Genomic DNA, 12,433 nt, shown 5'->3' with positions numbered 1-12,433 from the left:
GTAAACAAAGTATTTATAAAATAAATTCTTCTAGGAAATAAAGGAAATCATCAATCTGTTATTTTTAAGGTAGCGGTAGCTAAAAGTTATCAGAAATCTTTGTAGAATTTTCATTGCCAAATTTTAATTCCGGAATGTCCAGGTACAACATCTTGTCATCACAATCGTAGGACTGATATAATTTCGGACAGCTGTTTGTACCCTGTTTCGGTGTGACTTTTCAACTGGGCTTGGAGATTTGTGAGAAAATGCAGTGTCATTCTTACTCCCAAGTCCCCCTCCAAGTGATTATCTAGGCAGGGCAATTTCAGTTGATTTGGACCTTTCAATTTGTAAATGCTAAACTCTAGAACAATTAAATAGATGGTTTCCCGCACAAATAAATGCAGACTTATCTCTTTTGTAGCAGTAGCTAAAGCACATACCTAAAGTTGTTTTTCATTACACTTCACTATAACATTGGAATTCTGTAACCACATTATTATTCAAGAAATATATATTATACCTCCTAGGGAATATAATTTCAAACATGGAACGTTTATCAACATCAGCTGCCATTATGTATCTCTCTCTTTCCCATTTATTTAAAAAAAAAAAAAAAAGCCCGAGCCATTGCTTTAGCTTTCGTCCATCGATCACGTTATCTCCAGTTGTCTTTGTTTTGCCTCCTTCAAGCAGATGATCTAAGGATTGGATTTTCTGGATTTTCTTTGTCAAAAGGAGGAAAGAAAGAAGAGACGGAGAAGAAGGAGAAGGAAAGGAAAAACAAAGAAAACAAAACATGAAAAATTTTATCCATATAATGCTTACAAAAGTAAAGAAATAGATATAACCTACTTTGAATAAACCTAATATATGAGAACTGTGAATTACATATTAAAGATCACTTGGAACAACCTTTAACTACTAAATCCTATGTGCATCTAACATAGCATTCAATTCAATTCATACTTTTCCTATGTTTTTCACTTTCTATAACCATAACAGAAATTAACACAGCCTAAAAATATATCAATTGTCTGGCCTTGAAAGACATAAGATATGATGCATTCCGTACTTCCTTTAAGACACTGATATTCCTAAATACCAGATGTGTCATCTCCATGATACTGTAAAGCTGGAGAATGTATTGCATAGAATTTTTTTGAGCAGCAAAAACTGAGGTAATTAATAGATTCTGAAATCACTTCCTAGGTTTATTTTAAGAAAAAAAGGATAGATTTTCATTTGGATATGGCAAGGCACTGAACGGTGGATAATACTCCACAGAAACATGACCAATGTAGATATCAATCACCTATTTCAGTTATGTGGCGGTGTGCATTCATGAGAAAGTCCAAATTAGAACCACGTAACATGGAGAGAGAGTTGTGGACTTGCAGATTCAGTTACACATTAATAAAGCAGCTGTGATACCAATATTCCTCCCTTCTTCAGAATATTCAGAAAAGAAGAAACAAACTTCTGTGACTTGTTAGCAGAGTGTTTGTTTCTAGATTCATTTTTTAAAACAATCAATTATAGATATAACTGATTATGTGATTATTTATATAATTATGTATTATAAATATTGAGCAAGAGAAAATTCAGTCAATAAAAAGGAAAAACATGCTTAACAACGAAAAAACAGATAAAGATAGTAATCTGAAATAAAGGAGAGCCAGTATAAATATATTAGGCTTCAATGGTCTTTACTTATTAAAAAATGCCTATTGCATTTAGAAAGATAAGTTGAAAAGAGAATAAACTGCATTCTGATGTTATTAAACGTGGTCTTCAATAGAAGAATTCCAGGGCAATCTTTTGACAGGAAGAGGGTCAAGGATGATCGAGAGGAAGGATTTCAGGATGCCAGAATGGAAGGCGCCTCAGAGGACGAACTGTGAGCCTTGCCCTGTCATTTCGCGGGCACACGGAGGGCCAGAGTGCTCGCTGGAACTGCCACGGGAACCAGGGCATGAGGCTCCAGCTCCGTGCTCTCCATAGACCATTACCCTGTCCTGCCTCCATTTTGAGACTTTAAATGGAACTCCCACAGTATAATCATTAGAGCAATAATTGTGTGGCTAAGAGATTCTCTGTAAATAAAAGTATCTTCTGTGTTAATACTACTAACCTGTACTATCAACACTATTTTTCCTATTTACTATTACTTTTTTCTACTATGTAGTCCTACTCTTCCCTTGAGCTCTATTCAATAAATGTATTTCTAAGTTTTGAATGAATTTTGAATACATCTATATTTGTATACACCAATGACCAATTAAAATTTTTGAACAAATTATAATACAGTTCAGTTCCTAAATGGGACTCCAGTGTGGAGTTTCTGCAAAAAGATGCACATCAGAAACTTGATAATAGAAAATATTCATGAATTAAGTGAAACATGTTTAAAAGAAAGTCTGAATCCTGTTTAAATTCTCTTCTAATCAGAAGATTCATGTGTCCCATATGAAAGAGGAAACGTGTAACTATAGTTTGGGTATTTCAGATAAATCACTTCTACCTGGATACGACCTCTCGTTATGGAGATATTTTTTGGCACTACCCTCTTAAATGTTTAACCTAAAAGAAACAAAGGCTTCGACAATTCAAACAAGATACAAATGGTGCATAAAAAGGAACCACAAGGGGAAAAGGAGAACAGAGGCCCTTTATGACCTTTATAACTTTAAGGAACAAATGTTGTCTGTAGAATCTCTAGCTTATTGGACCCACAACTCTGGATTATATGCTGCAGTAATATTTCTTAAGTGGCATCAGTTACACCCATCCCTCTGAGCATTGGGTGATTCAATGCTGTGTACTTAAGCTAGTTGTTTAAAGGAATGCAATTACACTCAGTGTCTTCTCAGAGCTAAATTTCCTGAATGCAAATATTTCGCAGAAAAATGAACAGATCTCAGATATTAGTGGGAACCATTTAAAGTTTCTTGTCAACTTCCTAAGGTTACAATGTTTTTGCCACATATAAGTTATCTTATATAAAGTATCTGACGTAACAGTGATAATAATAATCCCTTTTAATTGATGACACTGCCTCATTACAGACATCTTCTATTCTTCAGAGAAGTATTTAAGTGGGAAGGAAAGTACACTGAGAAAAGAACAGAATAAAACACTTAGCAGTGCATCACTGGATTACTTACAAGGTAGCCTTCCGTGGTTGTGTATCTTTACTTCCACTGCTCTTGGGATCACCTGAGTTACCTGTCCCTCGGGAGGTGCTGGGCAGGGGAGTATTAGACGAAAAGGAACTGGGAGCACTGCCGGCATTACGAGGCCGGAATGAATCATCTGAAAGTAATACGTGTACCGTCAGCCAGATGGAATATACTTAGAGAGATGCGAACCTTAGAGAAGGTTAATGATAACTGACTTTGTTTCCCTTCTTTTAAAGTCAACTTTATTAAGGTATAATTTATATACCATAAATTGCACAAATTTAAGGTTTTGACATTTGTATACACCCATGAAGCCATCACCACAATCAAGAGTGAACACACCCATCACTGGATGTTTGTTCCGCCTCCTGTCATCCCTCCCTCCACCCCACTCCCCCACTCCAGGCAACCACGGACCTGCCTCCTCTCACTACAGATTAGTTTGCATTTTATAGAATATTGTATAAATGGAATCATACAGTATGTATGCTATTTTGTCTGCCTTCTTTCATGCAGCATAATTATGCTGCGATTCATCCACATCAATACTTCATCCTTTTTATTGCTGACTGGTAGTCCCATTGCACAGACATGCCAAAATTTGTCTATCCATTCTATTGACAGACATTATGATGTTTTTCCAAAAAATGTGTAACCTATTACAAATAGAGCTGCTATGGACAATTGTGTGCAAGTCTGCGTATGGACATATGTTTTAATTTCTCTTCAGTAAAAGTCTTTGGAATGGAACTGCTGAATCACATAGTAAGTGTATATTTAACTTCATAAGAAACTGCCAAACTGCTGTCCAAAGTGATTATACCATTTTGCATTTCCAACAGCAACATATGAGAGTCCTGGAAAGTTTCTCCACCTCCTCACACACACTTGATATTGTGAGTCTTTTTAGTCATTCTAGTGGGTGTGAAGTGGTATCTCCTTGTGTGTTTGTGTGTTTGTGTGTGTGTGTGGGGGGGGTTACTCATTGCTTTAATTTGCATTTCTTAATGGTTACTGATCTTAAGCATCTTTTTTCTTACTTATTTGTACATCTTCTTTCATGAAGTGCGTGTTCAAATTTTTTCCCATTTTAAAATCAGTTGCCTGATTTGTTTGAAAGATCTTTGTATATTCTTAAAACTAAAAATAGAACTACCATATGGTCCTGCAATCCCACTCCTGGGCATATATCCAGAGAAAACCATAATTCGAAAAGATCCAGGCACCCCAATGTTCACTGCAGCACTATTTACAATAGCCAAGACATGGAAGCAACCTAAATGTCCATCGACAGAGAAATGGATAAAGAAGATGTGGTGGAATATAGAATATTACTCAGCCATAAAAAAAGAATAAAATAATGCCATTCGCAGCAACATGGATGGACCTAGAGATTATCATAATAAGTGAAGTAAGCCAAAGAAAGATAAATATCATATGATATTGCTTGTATGTGGAATCTAAAAAAAAAGATACAAATGAACTTATTTCCAAAGTAGAAAGAGACTCGCAGACATAGAAAACTAACTAGCTTATGGTTACCAAAGGGGAAAGGCGGGAAAAGTGGGGGAGGGATAAATTAGGAGGTTGGGATTAACATATACACCCCGCTATATAAATAATAAAATAGATAACCAACAAGGAACTACTGTATAGCATAGGGAACTATTCTCAGTATTTTGTAATAACCTATAAGGAAAGAGGACCTGAGGCAGAATATATGTATAACTGAATTGCTGTGCTGTGCACCTGAAACTAACACAATATTGTAAATCAACTACACTTCAACTTAAAAAAAAGGATCTTTGTATATTCTGGATACAAGTCCTTTGTCAGGTATATGTAATATAAATATTTTCTCCTAATCTGTGTCCTGCCTTTTATTTTTTTAATGCTCTATTTCAAGGTGCTAAAACTTTAAATTTTTATGAAGTCCAATATGTTAATTTTTTTCTTTATGGTTTGGAAAAACTTTTGTCAATTCCAAAACCACAAAGACTCCCTTCTGTATTTTCTTCAGAAATGTCAGAGTTTTAGCTTTTATGCTTAAGTTTAGAATACATTTTGAGTTAATTCTGTGTACAGTTGTGAGATAAGAATTGAGGTTCAGTTCTTTGGGTTTTTTATGGATATCCAATTGTTCTAGTATCATTTTGAAAAGTACAGTCACATCACCTTTGTTGAAACTCAGCTGACTATGTATGTCAGGGCAGGGCACACAGTCTTGAGTACTGAAGCTGCAGTAGTAAATGATGAAATCAGGTAACTGACATTCTCTAACTTTATTTTTTTTCAAAATACTCAGTTCTATGAATTTGAATACACAGTAAATTTCAAAAAGACTGTCAAAATTTTTATCAGGATTGCACTGAATCTCTGGCTCAATTTAAAATGAACTGACATCATAACAATATTAAGTTTTCTAATCCATAAACATGGTACAGCTTTCCATTTATTTATGTCTTCTTTAATTTCTTTCAGCAACATTTTGGAAGTTCTGAGTGTGTATTTAGCACACATTTTGTTAAATTTATCCCTAAGCATTTAAAATCTTTGAAGTTATTTTAAATGTTATCTTTAAATAGACAATTTTTTGAAGTATTAGATTTACAGGAAAATTAAGAAGAGAGTATGAAGAATTCCCACCTACCCCTTTCACCCAGTTCCCCTATTATAAACACCTTACATTTACATACTATACTTGGTACAATTAGTGAGCCAGTGGTGACACATCATTATTAACGAAAATCCACAGTGTGGTTGGATTCTGTCATTCTCACCCAACGTCTGCTTCTGTCTCAGGATCCCATCCAGGGCACCACAGTACACTTACTTGTCAGGTCTCCTTAGGCTCTCCTTGACTGGGACAGTTTCTTAGCCTTTCCTTGCTTCTGATGACCTTAACAGTTTTTAGGGGTACTGGTCAAATATTTTGTAGGATGTGCCCCTACTGGAATTTGTCTGGTGCTTTTCTCACAATTAGACTAGGGTTCCGGGTTTGAGGGAGGATGAGAAGAGGTAAAGTAGCATCTTCATCACATCATGTCAAGGAGGAACACTGTGACAAGTTTTTTCTCGTTATATGTGTTTTATTTATACTTCATGACAGATCACTAGAAATGGGATTTTCTGAGGCATAGACTATTTTTTAAAACTAGGATTCTTGATGAACTTGACCAAACTGCTTCCAGAGGGTTCCACTAATTTTCATACCCACCAAAAATGGATACATTGCAATGTTTCCCTGAATCCTTACTAGAATTCCCTTTACACTTCCCCCAGTCTGTGGTGCCCACATAGCTTTGGAATGCTGCAATTGATGACTGATGGATTCACCTTAAGTAAAAAGCATCAATTAGATCTTGTGCTCTACACTTGACCTTACCTTTATTTTATTTAACACTACTCCCGCTACACCCTCTCCGGGCTCCAGCCAAACAGCCTGCTGTTGTCTCCTGAAGACACAACAGTCAGCTTTTGCTTCTGACAGGTCCTCTGCATGGGACAGTATTCCATACCCATCTCTGCCTGTCAAAATCCTAGCGTACCTTAAGGTTCACCTCAAGTGATAATCATCCTGAAGCCCGTCTTAAGCCTCAAAAGTAAATAAAATCTCTTCTCTCTGTGAACACTTAATACATTTGTTAAGAGACATTTTGCTCCCATTTTCTCTTTGTAGATCAGATATGTAACTGTATAGTGACTTTTTCCTCAGTCTGTAATTCATTAAGTAATAAATAATAAGTAATAAGCACATTTTTCTAATCAAGAAACCTAGGAGATATTTCATTCAACCTATTCCTCTCCCCAAAATAATACCGAAATTTTAAGATAGAATACTTTTCAAATATTTTAATAAATAATTTACCCTTATGAGAGACATGCTTTTATTTAAGGCTTTGGATGTTAAGTTTTAGAATGTGCATATCATACACAAGCCTACCTTGTTTTATTGCTCTTCACTTTACTGCAGATAGAACAGAAAATGCGTTTTTTATAAATTGAAGGTTTCTGGCAACACTGCGGCCAGCAAGTCTAACAGCACCATTTTTCCAACAGCATTTGCTCGCTTATTGTCTTTGTGTCAGATTTTGATAATTCTTACAATATTTCCAACTGTTTCATTATTATTATATTAATGGTGGTCTGTGATCATGATCTTTGATGTTACTATTGCAATTGTCTTGTGGCACCATGAACCACACTCACATAAGATGGCAAACTTGGGCGCCCCGGTGGTGCAGTGGTTAAGAATCCGCCTGCCAATGCAGGGGACACAGGTTCGAGCCCTGGTCCAGGAAGATCCCACATGTCGCGGAGCAGCTAAGCCCGTGCACCACAGCTACTGAGCCTGTGCTCTAGAGCCTGTGAGCCACAACTACTGAAGCCCGCATGTCACAACTACTGAAGCCCATGTGCCACAACTACTGAAGCCCGCGTGTCTAGAGCCCGTGCTCCGCAACAAGAGAAGCCACCGCAGTAAGCCTGTGCACTGCAATGAAGAGTAGCCCCCGCTCACCGCAACTGAAGAAAGCCCACACAGCAAGGAAGACCCAACGCAGCCATAAATAAATAAATAAAAATAAAGTTCCCTTAAAAAAAAAAGAACACTTGTCAAAAAAAAAAAAAAAAGACGGCAAACTTAATCGATTTATGTTGTATCTGTTCTGACTGCTCCACTTACTGGCCATTCCCCCATCTCTCACCTCCTCAGGCCTCCCTGTTCCCTGAGACACAACAATATTGTGTCCAATAAAGGCCATACCTACTTGTGTGTTGTCTATGGCTGCTTTTACTCTGTCACACCACAGTTGAGTAATTGTGACAGAAACCAGTTGGCCAACAGAGCCCAAAATATTTATCATGTGGCCCTTTACCCCTGGTATAAACTTTCAAATACATAATATTGTAACTGTTCAGCAGCATATGATCCACAGTGAAGCCCTGCTGTTTTTACCTTCCTTAAAAATTATTGCAAAAACTTTCAGTCTATGCCTCATTAGGTCCACAGACCGTGGTACAACCTATCTTATTTTGTCCTTTTCCTCTTTTGCAAATATTGAACTCTGACTCTTGACACAGTGAAAACAAAATAGCATTGTTAAGCATCTTCTTAATTGCTAGGGAAAAGTTTAATTTCTTTGCTATTTGATAGATATAAATTTAGGGAAACTGTATCTAGAAATAAAGAAATGGGTCATTTAAGGAAAATCATATTTTATTAAATTTAACAATTTTTTGAAGAGCTCAGATTTCTACTTACCAGTTAGTGAAATCACAGAAGTCTTTGTTAACCCTGAGACAGAAGGTGTATATGCTGCTGTAGAACTTTTACTAGAAAAGAACATGATTTAGTTAAAATACAAGAATATGTTTCTTTCAAACCCAGTCATCTAGCACTAGGTCTTCCCTCATCTTTTTTTTAATGCTTTCCTCTACTTCTTATGAAACATGCTTGCTATTTTTATTTCTCATTTATTTTTTACACTCCACGCCTCACAATAATTACTTTGTCTTTAACTTAAAATCAACTCCTTAAACTTCTGCTACATCAAAATAACAGGTTTTCTATTGATGTTCAGCCAAAACAGGTAATGTGGATAAAATTTTCCTGGAAATAACTTATCTTTAGTTCTAATCTCTTTTCTCCATCTTGAGATCACCCTATTGGCTAGGAACTTTAGAAGGATCTACCAATAATGTCCAAAAACATAGCTGAAAATCTAGAATAAGCTTTTTATTCAATCTTTTATAAAAAGATAAAAATAATACAAGAAAAACATTTTTCCCATAACACGTTATATTTTTGGTAAATAGTTTTGAAGACATTTTTGTTCCCTTAAAATTACTTCGCTTGCCGCTTGATATACAGCTGTTATATACTGTATGTGCACAAGATATATAAAATTCGTGGTCATTTAATTTATGCTGATTCTCCCCTAATCTTAACTGTTTATAATTTTGTGTTCTGGGCCAAAAGGGAGACTACACATTCATCTACCATCAGGAGAACTCTGTTGTCAGCACTTTACCACAGAAACAGGCCAGTGTTCTTCCTTACGGACAGAAACAACACTAGCAGCAAACGGATGTCCACATCCATTTAGTAAATTGGGCACGTTCATACCCATTTAGAAGTTCTGTGGCATAGGTGATACAGCATAAACAATACACGGATTCCATGATGTTGTTATAAAGCATCAGGGCAGCAGTCTTCCTAGAATTCCAGGATACCTATTTCTTATGCAAATGTGTAGACTACTTTTTTTTTAACATAAAATCTTTATAGAAGATAACTTAGAAATTACTGACCTATAAAAACCTAAAAATTAATCCTGATTTTATTTAATAATGTAAACATTTCACATAAAGATGTATGACTATAAAATGAAAATTAAGTCAGAACACGACCCATATATATGCTGTCTACAAGAGACCCACTTCAGACCTAGGGACACATATAGACTGAAAGTGAGGGGATGGAAAAAGATATTCCATGCACATGGAAATCAACAAAAAGCTGGAGTAGCAATATTCATATCAGACAAAATCGACTTTAAAATAAAGAATGTTACAAGAGACAAGGAAGGACACGACATAATGATCAAGGGATCAATCCAAGAAGAAGATATAACAATTGTAAATATTTATGCACCCAACATAGGAACACCTCAATACATGCGGCAAATGCTAACAGCCATAAAAGAGGAAATCGACAGTAACACAATAATCGTGGGGGATGTTAACACCCCATTTATACCACTGGACAGATCATCCAGACAGAAAATTAATAAAGAAACACAAGCCTTAAATGACACATTAGACCAGATAAACTTAATTGATAACTATAGGACATTCCATCCGAAAGCAGCAGAATACATTTTCTTCTCAAGTGCACACGGAACATTCTCTAGGATAGATCACATCTTGGGTCACAAATCAAGCCTCAGTAAATTTAAGAAAACTGAAATCATATCAAGCATCATTTCAGACCACAACGCTATGAGATTAGAAATCAATTACAGGAAAAAAACTGTAAAAAACACAAACACATAGAAGCTAAACAATATGTTATTAAATAACCAATGGATAACTGAAGACGTCAAAGAGGAAATCAAAAAATACCTAGAAACAAATGACAACGAAAACATGACGACCCAAAACCTATGGGATACAACAAAAAGCAGTTCTAAGAGGGAAGTCTATAGCAATACAATCTTACCTCAAGAAACAGGAAAAATCTCAAACAACCTAACCTTACACATAAAGCAACTAGAGAAAAAAGAACAAACAAAACCGAAAGTTAGTAAAAGAAAAATCATAAAGATCAGAGCAGCAGTAAACGAAATAGAAATGAAGAAAACAATAGCAAAGATCAATGCAACTAAAAGCTGGTTGTTTGAGAAGATAAACAATATTGATAAACCTTTAGCCAGGCTCATCAAGAAAAAAAAGGGAGAAGACTCAAATCAATAAAATTAGAAATGAAAAAGAAGTTACAACTGACACCGCAGAAGTACAAAGGATCCTAAGAGACTTCTACAAGCAACTATATGCCAATAAAATGGACAACCTGGAAGAAATGGACAAATTCTTAGAAAGGTATAACTTTCCAAGACTGAACCAGGAAGAAACAGAAAATATGAACAGACCAATCACAAGTAATGAAATTGAAACCGTGATTCAAAATCTTCCAACAGACAAAAGTCCTGGACCAGATGGCTTCACAGGTGAATTCTATCAAGCATTTAGAGAAGAGCTAACACTCATCCTTCTCAAACTCTTCCAAAAAAATTGCAGAGGAAGGAACACTCCCAAACTCATTCTATGAGGCCACCATCACCCTGACACCAAAACCAGACAAAGATAAGATATCACGAAAAAAGAAAATTACAGGCCAATACCACTGAAGAACACAGACACAAAAATCCTCAACAAAATACTAGCAAACAGAATCCAACAGCACATTAAAAGGATCATACGCCATGAACAAGTGGGACTTACCCCAGAGATACTAGGATTCTTCAATATATGCAAATCAATCAATGTGATATACTATATTAACAAACGGAAGAATAAAAACCATATGATCATCTCAATAGATATAGAAAAGGCTTGTGACAAAATTCAACACCCATTTATGATAAAAACTCTCCAGAAAGTGGGCACAGAAGGAACCTACCTCAACATAATAAAGGCCATATACGACAAATCCACAGCAAACATCATTCTCAATGGTGAAAAACTGAAAGAATTTCCTTTAAGTTCAGGAACAAGACAAGGATGTCCACTCTTGCCACTATTATTCAACATAGTTTTGAAAGTCCTAGCCATGGCAATCAGAGAAGAAAAAGGAATAAAAGGAATCCAAATTGGAAAAGAAGTAAAACTGTCACTGTTTGCAGATGACATGATACTATACATAGAAGCCACCAGAAAACGAGTAGAGTTTACCAATGAATTTGGTAAAGTTGCAGGATACAAAATTAACACAAAGAAATCTCTTGCATTCCTATACACTAACAATGAAAAATCAGAAAGAGATATTAAGGAAACAATCCTATTTACCATTGCAACAAAAGAATAAAATACCTAGGAATAAACCTACCTAAGGAGACAAAAGACTTGTACTCAGAAAACTATAGGATACTGATGAAACAAATCAAAGACGACACAAACAGATGGAGAAACATACCATGTCCTTGGATTGCAAGAATCAATACTGTGAAAATGACTCTACTACCCAAAGCAATCTACAGATTCAATGCACTCCCTATCAAATTACCAATGGCACTGTTCACAGAATTAGAACAAAAAATTTTACAATCTGTATGGAAACACAAAAGATCCTGAATTGCCAAAGCAATCTTGAGAAAGAAAAACAGAGCTGGAAGAATCAGGCTCCCTGACTTCAGACTATACTACAAAGCTACATTCATCAAGACAGTATGGTACGGGCACAAAAACAGAAAAATAAATCAATGGAACAGGATACAAAGCCCAGAGATAAACCCACGCACCTATGGTCACCTAATCCATGACAAAGGAGGCAAGAATATACAATAGAGAAAAGACAGTCTCTTCAGTAAGTGGTGCTGGGAAAACTGGACAGCTACATGTAAAAGAATAAAATTAGAACACTCCCTAACACCACACACAAAAATAAACTCAAAATGGATTAAAGACCTAAATGTAAGGCCAGACACTATCAAACTCTTAGAGGAAAACATAGGCAGAACACTCTGACATAGATCTCAGAAAGATCTTTT

At 35.8% G+C, this 12,433-nt stretch overlaps 1 protein-coding gene across 1 annotated transcript in view; it reads right to left on the bottom strand.

Annotated features, from left to right (window-relative positions):
• Positions 1-404: 404 nt before the first annotated feature.
• PPP4R4 (protein phosphatase 4 regulatory subunit 4) overlaps positions 405-12,433 on the bottom strand; it is a 122,552-nt gene continuing 110,523 nt past the window's right edge. The window contains exons 23-25 of the mRNA XM_007447313.1: positions 8,428-8,498; positions 3,150-3,297; positions 405-708 (exon numbers count right to left, since the gene is read on the bottom strand). Coding sequence (XP_007447375.1) covers positions 684-708; positions 3,150-3,297; positions 8,428-8,498 — 244 coding nt within the window. The 3' untranslated portion in view covers positions 405-683. The remainder of the gene's footprint in view (positions 709-3,149; positions 3,298-8,427; positions 8,499-12,433) is intronic.

This window comes from Lipotes vexillifer, unplaced genomic scaffold, assembly GCF_000442215.2.
Source record: "Lipotes vexillifer unplaced genomic scaffold, Lipotes_vexillifer_v1.1 scaffold1017, whole genome shotgun sequence".
NCBI lineage: Eukaryota > Metazoa > Chordata > Mammalia > Artiodactyla > Lipotidae > Lipotes > Lipotes vexillifer.
The sequence above is the reverse complement of the archived record's forward strand: the minus strand, read 5'-3'. Positions and strand labels throughout refer to the sequence as shown.